At 51.6% G+C, this 19,999-nt stretch overlaps 1 protein-coding gene across 1 annotated transcript; it reads left to right on the top strand.

Moving 5' to 3' along the window:
• Positions 1-17,366: 17,366 nt before the first annotated feature.
• On the top strand, positions 17,367-19,421 carry FAM181A (family with sequence similarity 181 member A). Its single transcript, XM_073799917.1, has 2 exons — positions 17,367-17,375; positions 18,141-19,421. The coding sequence occupies exon 2, from the start codon at positions 18,227-18,229 to the stop codon at positions 19,103-19,105; it is 879 nt and encodes a 292-aa protein (XP_073656018.1). The 5' UTR covers positions 17,367-17,375; positions 18,141-18,226; the 3' UTR covers positions 19,106-19,421.
• The last annotated feature ends 578 nt before the right edge of the window (positions 19,422-19,999 follow it).

Below are 19,999 nucleotides of genomic sequence, written 5' to 3'. Positions count from 1 at the left end.
AGCGCTGTCGACTCCAGCCATTCATTTCCCGGCTACAAGCCCGACTCATAAGCGCCCAAGTCCATTCTCCTTTTAAAGTCAGATACACGCATTTGGAAAGGAAAGCATCATCTGTGAGGTCACCGCACGTGGGGCTGTCTTCTGCCTTGGGAGTCAAGGCTGGAAATGCCCCTGTAGTGCCTGGCTTGTGGCCCCGTGGCCCCTCGTGCGCCCCTACTCTTCATGCTGTGCCCTCATCGTCCGTGTCGGGGTCTTACTCACCCCACGACCCACATCCTCCCGCCTGCCTTGAGCACCCAGTGCGGGCCCTGAGAACCCAGCGTCCTCCACCCTAGGCCATTGGACCAACTCCTCCAGCAGGCGTTTGAGGAGGTTCGAGTGCCCTCTGCTGGCTGCTGGCTGAGTTCCTACATGTCAGAGAAACAGCTAGGAGTTGAGAGAGGTGAGCCCCACCTCTGTCCTTGTCCCTGCCCCCTCTCGAGCCCCATTGCGCACCACCTCCCCCTGTGGTCCTTAATATGCAAGATACATCTCCCTTCTTGGAATGCTTTCCCCCTCAAGGCTCCTGCATTCCCACTGGTCCATCTGATACACTCCAGTCATCTCTAAGACTGTACTCACTTCCTCCAGGAAGCATCCCTTGATTTCACCCAGGGAAACTGACCTCGCCTGCTTTCTGTCCCTGCTGTCCCCGGGAAAACACCTATGACAGCTTCTGACAGGCTGTAAGGTCCTTATCTGTTGACGTGCCTTTCCCTGTGGGGCCTTGTCCCTCCTGTCCTCCACACCCAGCACAGAGCTCACGGAGACAGGGGCTCACACAAGGAAATGTTTGGGGAATGAATGATTTTAGTGTCAACCTACTTCAAAAGTTCTGCGCAAGAACATTCTGAGGCAGGTGTCTCGGCGCAAAACCATATATAATATTTATTATATTGGGTTGGCCAAATGTTTGTTCTGCTTTTTCCGTAACATCATACAGAAAAATCTGAACGAATTTTTGGCCAGCCCAGTATATATGGGACAAAAACATTGTGCATAAAAACGTGCTCATTAAGAAAAAAATCAAATAATATGAATGTTTATGAACTGAAAAATGAAATCTTCTTCAACCCTCTCCCATCCCTACAGTCTTTCATAAATCACCACTGTTATCAGTTTGGGGTATATTCCCTCCAAACTTTTCCTCAGCATTCCCTTCTACTTTATTTTACCTTTACTTTTTTCTTTTCTTTTCTTTTCTTTTTTTTTTTTTTTACCACAAATGGGGTCACACTATACACATAATTCTGTCCTTTTTTTTTTTTCATGAAATGATCCATCTTGAGATCCTTCTAAGTCAGCACCTGTAGGTTTATGCCATTCTTTTCAGTAGCTGTAGAACATTCCATACTCCAGCACTACTGCACTGTATAAATTCCAAGTGTTTGGGGTTTTTGTCTTTGTCTGTTTTTTTGTTTGTTTCTTGAGCGCGAACAAGATTTCCAAAAACATCTTCACGCACAATTCATGTGCACATATTTCTGTAAAACTGACTCTTGGGAGTAGAGTTGCTCAGTCTAAGGGCAAACCCACTTCACTTTTAATAGATGCTGCTGAAGGATTCTCCAAAGAGTTGATGCCAATTTACACGCACACCAGCAATGCTTAAGTGTGTCCCTGAGTGTTATTAGACTTTCTAAAAATTCTGACCTATGTGATCATCTCAACCTTCAAATCCAGCTGAAGTCTGGTTAAAATGGGCATTTAGGGTGGCTTCCATAGGAAGAGGTTTGGAAAGGGTGCAGGGTAGGTATGTGAACCTCCAGCCTCTCAAAGCACTGGTCCCACTCCTCCTTGACCAGGAAGAGAAAGGCCCTCCGCAAACCCTGCTGACCCCTTGATCCTGGATCCATTGCCCAGGACCCTCAGCGGGCCTCCCACCCGGGGGCAGGGGGGCTCCTGGACAAACCAGAGCCCCCAGAGAGGCTGCTTGGTCTCTGGCAATGCCTTCCTGCCCACGTGGGTGAGATCCCAGATGACTCCGTCCTGCTCTTTGGGAGGGGAATGTATTTGGGAGAAGTGGAGAATAATACACTCGGTGATACATGGCCGGGTGAGGAGAGAATCCAAAACAAAGAGAACTCCAGGCTTTAGAATGTAAGCATGCTTCCTGTGATGTTTAAAGTGGTCCACTGGGCACATGGAGGGGGCGGCTGCAGCATCCCGCTGGCTCACCTCTCATTCTACCCATACCCCAGACCAGGAGGACTGTGTTTGGAGAATGAAATTTGGAAATCGCTTGTCATTTGTGTGGTTTAAAAAGATGGAAAAGGGGCGATGGGGCAATGCCAACATTCAAACAGTGCTCCTCACCCCAGACTCAGGTCTTCCTGGCCAGCACCCTTGGGGTGCAGGGGGCACAGTGCCCATAGTCGCCTGGGATCATTTCCATAGTCTAAAGATCATTTCTTTAGTCTTCTAAGAGCTGCAAGATGGCCTCCAGGGAGGCTGGCTTGCCTTTCTTCCTGCTTTTATTCTAATAGGCCTTAGGAAGGACCTCACAATGACTCAGGAAAAAGCCAAGGTAGGAAAGAGGGGTGGACAGCCTTGGTGCGGTCAGCAGCAGGGTCCCTGAGGGGAATGTCATTAGGGACCCAGGAAATGCATCTGCCAGCAGGTCAGGGGAGGGAGGGTGTGTGCTGGGGACCGTGAACTGGAGGCTTACTGGGTATAGCCCTGCGAATGATGCAAACCCTGGTGCTGAAATATATATCCCCATGTTGGCATGGCTTTTTAGAGTTTCCAACATGCTTCCGTTTTCAGTCATTGCGCCTTCTTTCATTCTAAGAAGAAGCAGAGTAGGTGTTAATTATTATTCCCATTTACAGATGGGGAGAAGTGTCCAGAGTGGGAGTCCTCACCCAGAGGCAAGGGTCTCCCCTCGTGGCTGTTTTGAACCGGGGGCCTTCTTTACTTGGCCAACTCCTTTGCTTCCTTTAGGATTCAAATCAGGAGAACCGGCCTCCAGAAGCCCGCCCTGGGTCTCCCACCCCCGGCCCCTCTGCTTGCTTCGCAGTAAGGCACTGAAGAGCATCCTGTCATCAGGGTTGTAGCTAAGTCTGCTCCCCTCCTGGAACGTTCCCTCTATGAGGCAGGGGCGGTGTCCCATGGATGATGCCCCTGGGCCCTCCTCCATCCCCCAGGCCTGGCCCCGCCCACCCGCGGGTGCTGAGCAGATGTTGGTGGGTAGAGGGATGGGGGTGTGGGTGGAAGCAACGAGCAAACAGCATCACTGTGATCCTGGACAAAAACAATGCGGGGTTCCCGAGGATCCCAAGACTACTCAGGAAACAGAGATTAGATAATCCTGGGGTGGAGGGGCTGGAGGGTGGAGGTGAGAGGGAGATAAGCAGGGACTCTGGAATCCCTTCAAGGTGCTGGGGTGGGGTGGGACGTGGAGGGCTCCCTTTAGAGTCCTGAAGGGGCAGGAGCATGGGCTGCGCGCCTGGGAGGCCATGAACCTTGGGGCAGATGGACCTAAAGGCTCGCTCACCCTGAATGCTGGAGACCCTGAGCAATTCTGAGGGCGCCCTCTCGTGGCCCCTTGACGCCAAAGCCGAGCGCTCACAGAAGAATCCTGCACTTTCCTCTCCAGACCAACACACGGTGCAGGAAAGGGGCTTGGAAGAGAGGGTGGGAGCGCTGGTTTTGGAGTTGGGAGGCTCGCCATGCCACTCATACACCAGGGTGCTTTGGGCAAAAGCCATTTCGCCTCTCAGCTTCGGTTTCCTCATCCGATCAACAAGGGGCTTGGATAAAATGAATGGCCTTCACAAGGGGAAATGACCACTGGCCAGCCCTGGGCTAAGCACACGCCCGTGTTACCTGGGCGTCCTCCAAGGGCAAGACAAGTAGGTGACAGAGGGGGAAACTGAGGCTCAGATTGCTTGAGTGGCTTTCCTTTGGTCACCCAGGTGATAAGTGGCAGAAAGGAGGCTGTGATTCCAAAGCCCTCTCTCTCCACCTCCATATGGGGTTTCTCATGGCCTTCAAGGTCCCTGCCACCTCTGTCCTGTGGTTCAAGGTGTCTGATGGAGAGAAAGAGACTAACAAGAGCCCTTAGGGTCCTGGCAGGCAGTTAAGACAGGAAGTAAAGAGCCAGTCAACAGGGCTTTCATATACAAAATGCACTGTCTATGGGAGTTCCCTGGTGGCCTAGTGGTTAGGATTGCAGACTTCCACTGCGTGGCCCAGGTTCAATCACTGGTCGAGGAACTGAGATTCAGCAAGCCACGTGGTGTGGCCAAAAAATAAAACAAAACAGGGCTTCCCTGGTGGCGCAGTGGTTGAGAGTCCACCTGCTGATGCAGGGGATGCGGGTTCATGCCCTGGTCCAGGAAGATCCCACATACCGCAGAGCGGCTGGGCCTGTGGGCCATGGCCGCTGAGCCTGCGCATCCGGAGCCTGTGCTCTAAAACGGGAGAGGCCACAACAATGAGAGTCCCGCGTACTGCAAACTAGACAAAACAAAACAAAACAAACAACAAAAAAAGCAAAAATGCACTGTCTTTGCAGAAGAAATTATGACCACCACTCAACTAGCCATCAAAACTATGTTCTCTGGGCCAACTGCTTACCCAGGAGAAGATCCGGCTGCCCCAGGGCGCAGCTCTTGTCCTCCGCCCCGCACAAGTGGAGGATTTGATGAGTGAACTTGAGTCCCAGTGTGTCTCCTTACAGTGGAAGTAAGGCTCTGGCCGGTGCTTTCTGGTCTCAGGGAGCATCAGCTCCCAACAGGAGGCATCTGCTAGGAGCTCACAGGGGCCCAGGGGCAGGCTGGGTGGGAGTGGAGGTGAAGATGACGCCAAGGCAGGCCCTCCTGCGCTGCTCCAGGTGCCTCAGTGGAAGTTGCCCAGCACTGAGGTTTGGGACTCTTTTTTTCTTTTTTTTTTTTGGTCCAGGCTTTGGACATTCCCTCCAATGAGATGACCATTTGACAGGATTGAAGAAAAAACAAAAAAACAAGAGTGATTCTCCAACATTCACCTGTGTCCTCCTGGGCACTGTTCATTAATATCTAAGTTAACATTCGTTTTAATTATTTCAAAATTAATTATTTTAGCTTACTTTAATAGAGGTTAATTAATATTTTAACTGAATTTAATTAATTAAAATTGAAAATAAACCCTGTAACTATCTTGCAAATTGCACCATTATATTGCAGTGCTTTTCTGTGTTAGGAGAGCATTATTCTGTCACACATAAACATTTAAAATACCACCATTTCTGTACCTTCAAAAGACACTTTAGAATGTCTTTGGAAATGTTTTTAATATGATGAGACCTTCATGCAATGGAAGTGGTACAGGGCTTGCCTGAACCCAGGCTGGGTGTTCCTGGGGACAGAGTCCATTCATCATGGGACTCAGCCTCCCTGGGGAGAGACCTGGCAAGAGATCTGGCAGAGGCCCAGAGGTATGGGCCAGACCCATGCCCAGGAGTCTGGGAAACATTCATTCATTCAGAACTTATTTTTCGGCACCCTGTGTGAGGTGCTGTTCTAGGCACTGGGACAGAGCTGTTAGCAAGGTCCAAGTTCCTGCCTTCCGTGCGACTGACCTCTAGTGGCAGCAGACGGTAAAGCAGGTGAGTAAATAGCCGCAGTGTTCCGGAGGTGAGGGCGATGGAGAAGAATAAGCCAGTGGAGGAGGATAGGATGGGGGGTGAGAAGACACACCAGGAGGCTAGTGGGGCAAGACATAAAGGAGGTGAAGGGGCGAGGCCTGCAAAGATCCAGGGCAGGGGGTGGCAAACTTTTCTGTGAAGGACCAGATAGTAAATACTTCGGGTTTGCACGCCCTCTGGTGTTTGTCACAGTCCCTCCGCTCTGCTGCTGTCACCCAAAAGCAGCATAGACAACAGGTCAATGGATGGGCATGGCTGGGTCCCAGTAAAGCTTTACACAAGCAGGTGGCGGGCTGTGGCTTACCAATCACTGATCTAGGGGAAGGGAGTTCCAGGGAGAGGGAACAGCACATGCAAAGGCCAAGTGCCTGGTGACTGAGGAATAGCAAGGAGAACGGTTATACCATGTACCAAGCACAGGAACGCAATACAAGGGAGAGACGGTGGCCAGGAGAGCTCAGGCTCGGTGCTGGGACAGAGGTGAGGGGGCCACTGCATTCACCGTGGCAACTCTTCTGACTCCCCTCTCACCTGATCGGGACCCATCGGGGACCTCGGGAATGGAATGCACAAAGCCGGCCTGAACAGCCCATTTGCTGCTCATGCAAATGTTCCTCTCCTGTGGTAAGACTTTGTTCAGAGAATTCTTTAAAGGGGTTGTTTTGGGTTGGATTTGGGATACACACAGAGTTGTGATCAGATGTCAGGAAATGCAGTTAGGTGATGAAAAGGAGTCCGCTGTATATGACCAAAGTGGGACAGTTGCTCCAGGCGGGGAGCAGAGGGCTGGAAATCCGTGAGGTCAGAGACAGACAAGAGGGGACAATGCCCCCCCTTCTCTGAGGGGTGCTGCGGTCTAGACACAGACTGAGGTCAAACCCAGCTCTTCTGCTGCTCAGCTCAGTTATAAGAAATAGTTCTTCTACCTCCCCAAGTCTCAGTTTCCTAATCTGTTGAATGGGAAGGACAATGCCCACCTCAGAAAGTATCATTCATTCATTCATTCACTCACTCATTCATTCATCGAGGATTAAACAAGATGGCAGATATAAAACCCTGAGCACGTTGCAGTATTCAAGGGGAGTCAGACCCCTGCCCCACCATCTTTCTCTCGGGAAATCCCATTCCCAGGGAGCAAAGGCTCCTCTTGGGAAATCCCATTCCTAGGGGGCAAGGGCTCCTCTCTGATGATGAGAGTGTGTTGTTTGCGCAAAGCAGGCGAGAGGGAGAACTGTGGCTGGGAAGGCCGAGCACTGAAGAGGCACCTGTTTACAGGTTGTTAGGTGACTATCTGTTGAGTTCCCAAGATGACTCAGAAACCGACCAATCATTTTGCTCCATGTTCAAGTTTGTTCATTAAATCATATACTCAGCACACTTTATTATGTGCCTACTGTATGCAAATATACATGGAGGACAACCTTCCTTTCTAGCCTTTTCCTGCCCCACTCCCTGTGGCAACCTCTCCTCTCCATTGCACTAAACTTCTCACTGTCTTCATTCTCCAGCATGCCTAACACCCCAGTCTCAGTTTGGTGAACTCAACTGATGAACTCTGGCCTGGGAAGTGCGAGCACTTCAGGGAGTCGCTTCCCTTCTCTGGGGCCCTGATCCCTTGATGAAAACCCCAGAGGTTGGGTTACCAGAATGCCAAGCTTCATACCCCTAGCTTTGCATCCTTTGATATCAGACAGGATTCAGGGACACCTAGCCCATCTCTATCCAGGCCCACAGAAGACACCACTAGCCAATCAGGGCATTCTAACTGCTGAGCCCTGCGGGGCCCTCAGAATCTTTCCAGGGGGCACCTGCCAGCCATTACCAATCAAATCCGAGTTGACAGTTGAGATTAAACAGACTTTCATTCCTGGCTGGTGCCCTGGATGAGGTGAAGAGACACATCAGAAAGGCACCAGATACAGTCAAGGTGACGGGCATGTGGAGGGTGGCAGGGATCAGTACGGGGCAGTGGCGAGAATGTGGGGGCAGCGGTCCATTGGGGGCACCCAACAGGGGTACTAAGACACTACTTCTGTGTCATTCCTGTCACATCAGCCCCTTTATGGGTGAGACATGCCCAAGGTGGGCTTCACCTGCCAGGTTTGGACCCAGCTCAGAGGGGAGGAAAAAGTGAGGGAAGGGCATTAACTATGAGCCAGGCACCATGTTAGTCTTTTTCAAAGATGATCTTTCCTATTTCCCATCATCCACCCTGCCTGGGAACTACTGTTAGCTCCATTTAAAGATGAAGAACCTGAGTCTCAGAGCTTATTGAACATGATGATTAACCATAAAACCATAATAATCTGCTGGGGTTGGACTCCAGCTTCACCTCTTCTGGCTGTGGGGTCTTAGGCAAGTCGCCTAGTCAGCCTGTGCCTCAGTCTCCTCATCTGTAGAGTGGGGGTAATAGCAACAGCCAGCTCATTATGAAGGAGTTAATATAGATGATGTTTTGGGAACATCCTCTAGCACAGAGTAAGAGGTCTATTTGCTAGGCTGTTTGCACGGGTGTCTTATTTATTTTGATATCTCCAGCACCTCACAGAATGCCTTGCACATAGTAAGTGCTCATTAAATGCTTTGGAACTGAGCCATTGAGCTCTGACTATCCTTAGAAGAGTCTCGCATAGCTCTCCTTGTCCCCGTTTCACAGAGAGAAAAACTGAAGCTTGGTGTGATAAGGTGACCTGCCCGAAGTCCCAAAGCTAAGAAATGGTGGAGCGAACTTCCACTCCAGGTGTGTGTGAGCCCGGAGGGCTTCCCTTGCCCCTGCCTCCCTCAGGGGCTTCGCCCTTCGCTTTTTCCTTAAAATGTTCCAAAGACTCACCTGCTGTTGAGCCCCTGAATAGAGGATATGTAACCACGTGTCACAGGAGGATGTGAGTGGACAGTGATTCTGACCAGAAGGAATTAATTAACCAATGAAGTCTGAAAGCTAGATCTATAAAGTAACTGAGATATGTGATAAGTGTGTTCCGAGCTAACCTTGATTCGAGGCAGTGGAAGGTGAAGAATGAACATGATATAAAGTGAATTAAGAGAGTTCAAGGTGCCCATAAGCTGGGTAGGGACTGACCATGGGTTTTATCTTATTTGGTGGAGGCTGCTGAAAGGTACAGAGCCACTGCAGGGGTCAGCAGGAAAGGGTGCTGACTTGCTGTGATGTCTGCCCGGGGATGGATGTGAACAGTTGGCATCTGTGAAGGAAATGATAAAAGGCTGGTTCTTTGGCTGGGAACTGGCCCCAGGAATGGTGACGAAGGGATCCTGAGCCTTTCCCCAATCTCCTGATGCTCACTCAGTGACTCAGGTGTTTTGTGAATGGCCAGCCTCTAGAACAATTGGGAGCATTGACTTCTAGAGAAACTGAGCATGGGCTAAGAGCAGAGCCCTCCTTGGTGAGATGGCCATGTGTCTGTCTCATTCTTCCTAACTTCAGCCACAGGTTTACTTCACTGTACTAAGTGACTTCTAGCCTTGGAATTATAGTGAAGTTTCAGACCTGGACACGTTTCCAGGCTCTGTGAGGACCTACACCTGCCCAAGCTATCTGTCCTGGAAGGAGTCTCAGAGAGCATCCAGGCAGTGAACTTCCATCCTGGCTGCACATTAGAATCACCTGGGGGGGCTTTTAAAAATACCGGGGCCGGCCTCACCTTCCCCCGCACTGCCCCAGTAAAAAAGATTCTGAATTTGTTGGTCTTAGGAGGAGCCTGGCATTGGGTAGAGAAGCACTGATTTAGGACAACAGTAAAATGATGGCAACGTGTTGAAACTAATAGACTGTAACAGTTATGTATGTACACTGAAATATGTAGAGCAACCACTAATAAAACTATGCAGAGAGATATATCCAAAGAAACAGAAAACAAATGACCAAATGGCAGACTTAAGCCCTAACATATCAACAGTTAATGTAACATAAATGGTATAAAAATTAAAAGAGATTGGCAGGGTGGATTAAAAAATGACCCAATCACATATTGTCTACAAGAGATTCACTTCAAATATAAATATATAGGCAGGTTGAAAGTTAAAAGATGAATAAAGATATATCATGCAAACATTAATTTTTAAAAGCAGGAGTGGCTATATTAATATCAAGTAAGGTAGATTTTAGAGCAAAGAGAATTACCAGGGATAAAGAGAAGCATTACATAATGCTAAAAGCATCAACCAACCAGGAAAACATAGCAATCTTAAATGTTTGCACATCAAACCATAGAACCGCAGAGTATATGAAGCAAAACCTGATAAAACTGGAAGGAGAAGTAGACAAATCCACAATTATAGTTGAATACTTAGACACCCCTCTCTCGGCAACTGACGGAACTACCAGACAGAAAAGCAGCAAAGACGTAGAAGAACTGAACAGCACCATCAGCCAGCAAGATCTAATTGACATTTATAGAACCCTCAAGCTGACAGCAGCAGACCATACATTCTTTTCAAGTGCTTGTGGAATATTTGCTAGGATAGACCATACCCTGCGTGATTAAACAAACTTCAACAAATATAAAAGAATTCAAGTTATACCGTGTATGTTCTCTGACCATAATGAAATCAAAGTAGAAATCAATAGCAGAAAGATTACTCCCCAAATCTCTAGGCACCGGAAATTAATCAACATACCGCTCATGCTTCTCAGTAATCAGTGGGTCTGTAATCATCTGTAATTAGTCAGAGTTCTCCAGAGAAACTATATCTATCTATCTGTCTATCTAATCTATACACACACACACACACACACACACACACACACACACACATACATATATATATGGGAGAGAGAGATTTATTATGAGGAATGGACTCATGTGATTATGGAGACTAAGAAGTCCTATGATCTGCCATATGCAAGCTAGAGACCTAGGAAGGCTGGTGGGTGTACTTCCAGTCTGAGTCCAAAGGTCTGAGAACCAAGTGAACTGAATATGTAAATCCCAGTTCAGTTCAAGGGCAGGAGAAGACCAATGTCCCAGCTCAAGCAGGGAGGCAGGGAGAGAAGAAATCTTCCCTTCTTCTGTTTTTTGTTTTATTCAGACCCTCAACAGATTAGATGATGCCCGCCCACACTGGGAAGGGCAATGCCTTCTTCTCAGTCCACTATTTCAAATGCTTATCTCTTCCAGAAACACCCTCACAGACACACCCAGAACTAATGACTAACCAGACATCTGGGTACCTCATAATCCAGTCAAGGTGACACATAAAATTAACCATCACAGGGTCAAAGAGGATATATCAAGAGAAATACCAAGGACGCACTGACCCGATGGAAATTTAAGATAAACGATGTCAAAATTTGTGAGATGCAGCTAAAACAGCACTGAGAGGAAATTTTATAGCACTAACTTCTTACATTAGAAAAGAAAGTCTCAATTATCTAAGTTCATGAAAGTAGAAAAAGAAAAGTAAAACAAACCCAAAGAAGGGGGAAGAAAAGAAATAATAAAGAGTAGAAATCAATGAAATTGAAAACAGAAAGACAATACAGAAAATCAATAAAATGCTTGTTCTTTGAAAAGATCAATAAAATTGATAAACCTCTAGCAAGGCTGACCAAAAAAGGAGACACAAATCACCAGTATCAGGAATGAAATGAGATAGCACTACAGATAACATCAGACATCAAGATGATAATAAAGGAATACTATGAACGACTCTATGCACATAAATTCAACAACTTAGATGAAATGGATCAATTCCTCAAACACTACAAACTACTAAAGCTCATCCAATATGAAGTAGATAATCTGAATAATCCTATTACTATTAAAGAAATTGAGATTGTAGTTAAAAACCTCCCCCCAAAGAAATCCCCCGGCCCAGATGTTTTCATGGGAGAATCCTACCAAACATTTGAAGAATTAGCACCAATTTTATACTCTTGTAGGAAAAAAAAATTGGAAACACTGCCAAATTCATTTCTGAGGCCATTGTTACCATGAAGCCAAAACCAGACAAAAATAGTACAAAAAACAAAACTATAGACTAATACACACAATGAACATAGAGAAGAGAAAAAAAAATCCTCAACAAAATATTAGCAAATTAAATTCAGCAATATATGAAAAGAATTATACACCCTAGCTGAGTGGAGTGTTTTTCCCAGGAATGCAAGGCTGGTTCAATATCTGAAAATCTACCAGTATAATTCACCATATCTACAGGCTAAACAAGAAAAACCACATGATCATATAAATTGATGAAAAAAATCATTTGACAATATTCAACACTGATTCGATTCATGATTAAAAAAAACTCTCTGCATATTAGGAATAGAGGAGAACTTTCTCAACCAGATAAAGGGCATCTACAAAAATCCTATAGCTAACATCATACTTAATGGTAAAAGACTGAATGCTTTCCCCCAAGACCAAGAACAAGGCACGGATGTCTGTTCTCACCTCATTCAACATAAAATTCTTTCTCTGAACCCTGCCCTTCCTGAGAACCCATGTGATGAATGAAAATTTGAGGCTCTAGCCTCTCTTCCTGGAGAGTTGGGTCCTCAGACTCACCTGCTCATTCATATAACTTTCCAGAAAGCACAAGAGAATGCAAAGGAGTTCACCTAACTTTATTATGCTGAATCTGCTCTAATTTATGTTAGGAAAAAGCACACTTTCTAAGTTTGGAACGTTTGTAAATAACACTGACTTGTGACACACCAGCCCCACACCAATGACCATGTGTGCAACATGGAGGCTGAGAGCTGCTAATGTAATCCAGCCAGGAAACTGAGGCCCAGAGAGGGTGAGTGACTGGTCCAAGATCACACAGCCAGGTATGGGCAGAGTTCAGAGGTCTTATCTCCAAAGCCAGTCTCCCTTCTGGCTTCATAATAATGCAGTGAAATCACTTCCAATATGGGACTTGATCACACTGACATTTGTCTCTGTCACTGCAGTCGAGCTGTGGCCCAGGACACAGGGACTGTCTGAGCTGGGCTGTGACCTCTCCAGGTCATCGTGAGGTCTCTAGCTGCTCTGAGGGCACAGCCAGACTAATGTTCAGCCTCAGTTGTGAGGCAAGGTCGCCAAGGCCAGAAACCCTCGGCCCAGCACCAAATTTCAACCCGACACCTCCCATTACAAGGAAACAGGAAGCCCGTCTGCTCTAATTACAGTTGACAGCGAGCCTCAGGCTGGTCTTTCATAGAAATACTCCCATTATGTAAGGAGGTTACATAAATCATCTTGTGATGTCCGCGTCATACATCCACAGAGGTGCCGGCTGGACCACTGTGCCCTTGCCCCCAGTGTAGCCTCTGTACGTTTCCTGAGCGGGGGTTGCTGGACAGTACAGCTGATGTCAGAATGTAATCTACAGGCCCTTATTTCCACATTCCCTGTCATCAAAACAGACTCCTTGCTCTAATCCACTGTTTGCAAAATAAGTAGAAAGTATGCATTTGTGTGTGCAAAATCAATCTGTACTCACCACACACTGCTGTCACTGTTTTACATGTTGGACTCCCACACACTATTTCTTAATGGGCTTCTCTGCATAAAAGCAGTTTGAAAGCGCACTGCCCCAGGTCACCTCCCTAGGTTCCCTCTGGCTGGGCTGGCACAAGACATGGCCCACTGCCTCCTTTAGCTTTTCAGTTTCAGGCTGCACCGGTGTCAGCTAATTCTAGAAGAGGACCATGTCAGATGACATCCAGAGATTCTGGATGGGTGGTCCCTAATAGTTTGTTTGGGAAGCCAAGGAAAGTTAGGGTGTCGTTCGTTTCACCGCTGGATGGGCCCGAAGACGGATGCTTAATCATCAAGACAAAGTTGATCTCTCCCCGCCAGTAAGTTGCCTTGGGAACAGAGAAGCAAGCGAAATGCTCCCACCCTTGCACGCTCTGGTCCTGGCACACAGTAGGTACCGAATGGAGTCCCTCGTGATGAATAGCGTGGATAAACTTGAGGCGGGGTTAACACGACTGGGACGTAGGAGATGCATGGCAATGACAGCAGATGGTTGGGACGGGACCCTCAAGTTCAATTCAGCACAGCTCACTTGCTTTCAACAGAGCTTTCTAGAGCCCCTGCTTGGCGCAGGGGGATGCAATTGTGAAAAAGAGCTTCCTGCTTTCAAGGCAGGAACACACAGTCGAGAAGGAACACACAATTTCTCATCGAGTGCAACCATGGCAGCCACAAGGGTCAGTCATGAAGGCCTGCTCTGTGCCAAGGCCATTCTAGGCACCAGAGATACAGAAATGAACCGGCAGACAGAACTCCAGAACCTGGAGCTTGCCCAGGCAAGGCTGGGAGGGTGGGGCAAGCAATGAACAGTAACACTAGACAGGAAGCAGTTGCTTCCAGTCCAAAGGATACATTCTATTCGGCAGGATGGCCAAAGTATTTAATTCATGAAACACTTAATGAGAAGCTACTCTGTGCCGGGCCCCAGGAGGGCTCAGATTCCAAAGGGCCTTTTGTGTCAAGCCAAGGAGGTTAGACTTCATCTCTGAATCTGTAAATGGAGGGATGGGAGACGGTGTTGCATACAGTGCTGGCAGGTGGAAGTCTTCCTGGATGTTTGAGCTGGGCCTTGAAGAATGCTGAGGGGACAGGGCTGCCTGAGTTGGGCGCAAGAAGCAGAAGCCTGAAGCTTGTCTTTGGGTGTGTCACCAACTGTAAACAGGGAGAACAATTCACTCCCTGCACAGGACCAGGACCGCAATGAGAGAATGACCGTGGAAGGACTCTCTAGAGGGAAGCATGATTATCGTTAGTGATGTTTTTCCACCTGTATTTACGGCCCGTTGGAAAATCACGGAGAAGCCTTCCCCAGCAGGGGTCACCGGCAGCGCCAGAGGCCTGGCCTGAGGCCTGGGGTGCGGCCGCGTCCATGTGGGGCCGTGGATCAGGTTCTCAGGCCACAGTTCAAGCCACAGCTGGCCCCGCTCCCCTCGCCTGGTCACCGATAGCCACGGCTCCCATGTTCCTGAGTCGGAAGTTGAAAGTCACATTCCAACAAAAGGACGCAAGAGCTGAACCCAGGACTTGATGTAGAAAATCTGGTCTGCGAGGCCTCCTGACAGCTCAGGGAATCAGCGAGGCCTGGTGGGACTGACACGGGCTTTGTACACAGACAGTCCTGGCTTCAAGTTCAAGTGCTGCCGGTTAGTAGCTGCGGGGCCTTGGGAAAGTAACTGCACCTCGTGCTCCCCCTCTGTGACGGCCACACGCACACCCTCGGAGCTGTCTCAGGGCCACGCGAGACGGTCCACGTGCACGCGTCTCAGTGCGAACCAGATGCCCTACAAGTATCGATTGTCTTCACCCCATGTTTTTCTCCCTCCCTCCCTTCCTTCCCTCTTTCCTCAAAAAGCATTTGGTGGAAGAACAGCCAGTGTTAAGAGCTCTGGAGAGTTTTAAAGATGCAGACTCAACTCCCACGCAGCTCAGGGACCTGTTGGGGACGAGGGTCCATTACTGGCTGAAAAGCAAGGGGATGTTGTCACAGGCAGGCAGCATCAGGTGGGTTGGAGGGACCGCAGGTGCCCTGGAGTCTAAAAGGAAGCTGAGATCTGAGCAGAGTGGCCCGAGAGCATCTCGATGCTCTTAGAAGGGAGAAGGCGTTCCAGAGAGAGGGGCAGGCAGGAGCAGACACGGAGTGTGCCGGAGGCCAGGCAGGAATGGGGCCAGTGTCCCAGCAGAGAGTAATGGAGAAGGTGTCTCCTGGGCCGGCGCTGGCTTATGGAGGAACCGGAACGCACATCAGACTGGCTGACCCAGCCTCCACCGGGCAGCAGGCAGTGGGGAGCCGTGATGAGAGCAGTTCCAGAGCCTAACCTGGTGACCTCAGGCATTAGAGTGTTTTCTCCAGCCGTGTGTGTGCAGGGCATTTTGGAGCAGAAAGGATGTTTCTTGCTTCTACCAGTCAGGGTGGGCTGGGTTATGCTGCAGAAACAAGTAACCCCTAAATCTCAGGGGTTTACAGTGACAGCGGTGTAGCCCTCGGCCACACAGACGCTGCTGCAGATACGGGCCAATAATCCAGGATGCTCCGGTCCAAGGTCACCTTCATCTCAGCAGCAGGGGAAGAGGGCACAGAGAACAGGGCACTGGCTCGTAAATGCCTAAACTGAATTCTCCTCCGAACCCGTCATTCTGCCTGTAGAGACTCTCAGGCCAGAGAGGAGGCGGCTTGGAGCCCAGTGCTGTGGGCAGGCGCCTCGTGCTGGCGGTGGCTGCCTATTGGCCAGCAGGAGGGGATGGGACCACCACTCCTGGGTGAGTCCTCCTGCCCTGCCAGTGCTCCCAGTCTGGGGGAGTGGGAGCCTTGGAGAGGAGTCCTTGGCATTATAGGTTGTACGTCAAGGTGTGGGTTGGTGTCAGCTGGCTAGGGACAGAAGGAGAAGGTGGCAGAGGAAAGGGGGAAAAGAAAGGAAGAGAAAGGAAAGGAGGAGGGGAGAGAAGAGGCAGAACATGGGATGGTGGGGGCCCACCCAGCTGGCTGGCATGGAGGCCTCGCCCATCAGCATTTCCCAGGCAGCTTCCCTCCGCCTGCGGCCTCACCTTCCCTCTGGGCCGTCAGTGGGCAGGGCCAGAGGCTGGCTCTAGGCTCCCTTACTTGCTCAGAGCGGCCCTGCTTGCGGGCCCCGCCAGCGTTGGCACGGTGACAGTAGCCAAGTGTGCAAACTTGTGCCATTGTCCCCAGGCCAGGGGGAGCCATGGAGACTGGCTAATATGACACAGGAAAATGTTTGCTGATGGCAATTCTATGGGCTTTGTCCACCTCTTTCTCCATCATGACGACTCGATTTAAGTCCCTAACTGTTTGACTACAAATGCTAGGGGACCGTGCAACGCCAACCTTTTGTCCGGCCGCGCTGAATGGGCAATTCAGGCTTTGTGCAGCTCAATTGAGGAAGCAAACATAAAGACAAGATTCCTGAGAGCTCCAGTTCCCTTCCCATGGATATCCCAGCACCTCGTTAGAGAGTCCTGCCCTGGCTACCTCTCCAACATCAGTGTGCTGCCCGCCCTCGCAGGCCTGCCAGCGCCCGATGCCTTGGGAAGGGGGTGGGGAGAGAGAGAGGACAGAGGATAGAGGGAAGGAGGGAGACAGAGAGCAGAGAGAGCCACTCAACACTCAGGGACAGCGGGGAAAGCAGCCCGCCCTGGCTCACCCCATCCGATTGTCTGTCTGCACTGGAGCATGGCAGCTGTAGGCCTGGAGTCTGGGGGAGCTTTGCCAGCCCATCTCTTCTGGGCCCAGCCCCTCCTCAATCTTGGACTTTTTAAACGTGCGCGCGCGCGCGCGCGCACACACACACATACATACCCGCGCTCGTGCGCGCACGCGCGCGCGCGCGCGCACACACACACACACACACACACACACACACACACCCCGCCCCCTCGAGAAATCAGGGAACCGAGGTCAAGGGGAGGAGGGGCGTGGAGGCCGAGAAGGAGAGTGGGCTGAAGGGTAGAAATTTACCGGGAAATGATTGCATTTGGGAGCTGTCTTTTTTGTGATGGTCCCCATGGTGACAATTTGTGACGGCAAAGAATGTGGGAACGGGGCGCTGCCGCCTGATTGGGATGCTTTGTATCTGGAGAGGCGCTCCTGATTGGCCTGAGGGGCCCCCCAGCTCCGGGGACTCGTCCTCCATTCAGCCCGCTCGAGGGCTGCACAACTGCCTCCAGCCGGACCACGGAGCTCGCCGGCCGCGCCGGGCCTGGCCCAGGTCTGCGGCGGGGAACCTGCCGGGCCACCTTGGCGGGGCCCGGGGCCCCGCACCCTCGGTCAGTGTGGAGGTCCAGGCGTCTCAGGCCCCACTGGGTGGGGACGTGGGGCAGGCTGGGGCCTGGGGGAGGGGCGAGGTGCTGCGGGTGGTGGCCCAGGAGGCATGAAATTGCTGCAGATGCTTCTACGGGGGAGTCCCTGCTGCCCACAGCCTGAGATCAGCCCGCCAGGCAGGCCTCGGCTTGAGTGCCAGACAGGGGTCCTGCCTGTCCTGCGTGAGAACTGTGGGTGGAGCGTGGGGACTGAGGAGGGGGGTGGATGCTAGCAGGGCTGGGGGCGGGGGTGGGAGGAGGAGGGCACCGCCGGAGAGACAGGGGGCTTGGCCTTGCCTTAAAGTGGAGCGGTTGCCTCGGCTCAGAAAATGAAAACCTTGCTGGCAGGTTGTGGATGCCGGCGGCGTGGTATGTGGGAGACACAGTGGGCTCCAGCAACGCCACTTGTGGCTGGGTAGCCTTGGGCAAGTCGCCCGACCTCTCTGAGCCTCGGCTGCGCGTGCAGGGCAACAGACCCAAGAAGACGAAATGTGTTTGTGCATCACAGATGCGCTGGGAAGGGTTAGCGGCTCGAAGGAGCGTCCCACGACCCAGGACTCTGTCTAGGGCTGAGGGGTGTTGCGGTGAGCACCGCTGTCTGCAACCATGTGGCCTCTGGGGAGGGCTGAGTGTGGTTGCCCAAAGAGACTCCAACGGCTGCTGTGTCCCTCCAGGTCAGCTCCGTGCCCTTCCCTGGAGCCGCCAGCCGCCTGCAGAGCCGCCCTCTTCATGGAAAGCCCCGTGCAGCGGTCCCCTGGTGATGGCATCCGACAGCGACGTGAAGATGCTGCTGAACTTCGTGAACCTGGCATCCAGCGACATCAAGGCGGCCCTGGACAAGTCTGCACCCTGCCGCCGCTCGGTGGACCACCGCAAGTACCTGCAGAAGCAGCTCAAACGCTTCTCCCAGAAGTATTCCCGGCTCCCGCGGGGCCTCCCCGGCAGAGGGGCCGAGCCTCACCTGAAAAGGGGGTCCGAGGACCGGCCTGGGAGGCTGCCCCTCGATTCTGGCCACAGTTCCAGCCCCGGCGGGGGTGGGTGCTGCAAGGAGAAGGCGTTGGGGAACCCCTACAGGGAGGAATGTCTCTCTAAGGAGCAGACCTTACACGGGCCGGATCCAGAAGCTGCCAGGCCTGGCCAGGTGCCCATGAGGAAAAGACAGCTGCCGGCTTCCTTCTGGGAAGAGCCACGGCCCACCCAAAGCTACCCCGTGGGGTTGGAGGGGGGACTGGGCCCCAGGGAGGGACCTCCCTATGAGGGTAAGAAACACTGCAAGGGCTTGGAGCCCCTGGCGCCCGAGACAGCCCCAGTGCCCGCATCCCCAAGGGCACCCGCTGAAAAGGAGCCACTCAAGATGCCTGGGGTCTCCCTGGTGGGCCGTGTCAATGCCTGGAGCTGCTGCCCCTTCCAGTACCATGGACAGCCCATCTACCCAGGCCCTCCAGGGGCCTTGCCTCAGAGCCCGCTCCCCAGCCTGGGCCTCTGGCGGAAAAGCTCGGCTTCCCCCGGCGAGCTGGCCCACTTCTGCAAGGATGTGGAAGGCCCCGGGCAGAAAGTGTACAGACCCGTGGTTCTGAAGCCTATTCCCACCAAGCCGGCCATGCCCCCGCCCATCTTCAACGTCTTTGGCTACCTCTAGCCGGGCCGGGAGGGCCTTGGTCCCCACCGCTGGCCTGCAGGGGTGTTGGAGACCCCGGGAGCTCTCCTGGTGAGCAGTGGGCTGGGCAGTGGTGTAGCCTCTTGAGAGCCTTCCCTTTGTGTGTGGGGGGGAGGGGGAGGGCAGGATCGGGGCAGGGGCTTCTCAGGCAGTTGCCCAGCCAGCCCTTGCAGCCTTGGGAGCGGTGGAGCCGGGCTCGGCCGGCCCCCCTCCACCCGGGTCAGAGCCCGAAAGATCACCCGTAGGCCTGTGCAGACCTCAGTCGGCGGGGCGTTGCTCTGGCCTGCCAGCCGTTCCAAAAGCCAGAGTTACGCACCTGTGCATCTGCCACCCACTGTGTAAGCCAATCTCAGTTCTGTTCTTCTTGTTCTTTGTAAATATTAAGAAGGCTACAAGAATAAAGACATTTCTTTTGCAGTTTTCACATCTCGGGTCCATGAAGTTGAATGGTCCCCAGGCCTAGGACAAGCTAGCTGGCCCAGACGGAGGGCCACCTGCAGAGGCTGTGGGGGAAGCCTGGAGTGGCCCAGAGACCTCTGTGATGTCTGGGGATGGGCACTGGGGCCCAACTGCTCAATTCCAAGGAAGGAGGGTGGAGACAGTTCACGGGAAAGGATGCTCTGATTCCCCACGCCAGAGAACAGAGCGGGGAGGGTGTGGCTACCCAGAGGGTCCAAACTGCTCTAGAGAATAGGGAGGCTGGGACCAGGGCAGGGGGACCTGTGCTCCTGGCTCTGCCGTGGGATGTGGGGCTGGAGCCTTCCTCTTGGGGCCTCTCTGCCCCACCTGCAGGATGAGGGGTGGGATGAGAATGGTTCCCTCTGCAGTACCTTCCACTCCAATCACAGCCTCAGGGCAGAGACTGGGCCAAGACCA

Source organism: Tursiops truncatus, chromosome 2 (genome assembly GCF_011762595.2).
Source record: "Tursiops truncatus isolate mTurTru1 chromosome 2, mTurTru1.mat.Y, whole genome shotgun sequence".
Classification (NCBI taxonomy): domain Eukaryota; kingdom Metazoa; phylum Chordata; class Mammalia; order Artiodactyla; family Delphinidae; genus Tursiops; species Tursiops truncatus.
This window is presented reverse-complemented; position numbering and strand designations above follow the sequence as displayed.

Coding starts and splice junctions, on each gene's coding strand:
- FAM181A (XM_073799917.1), top strand. CDS start 18,227: ATGGCATCCGACAGCGACGTGAAGATGCTGCTGAACTTCGTGAACCTG.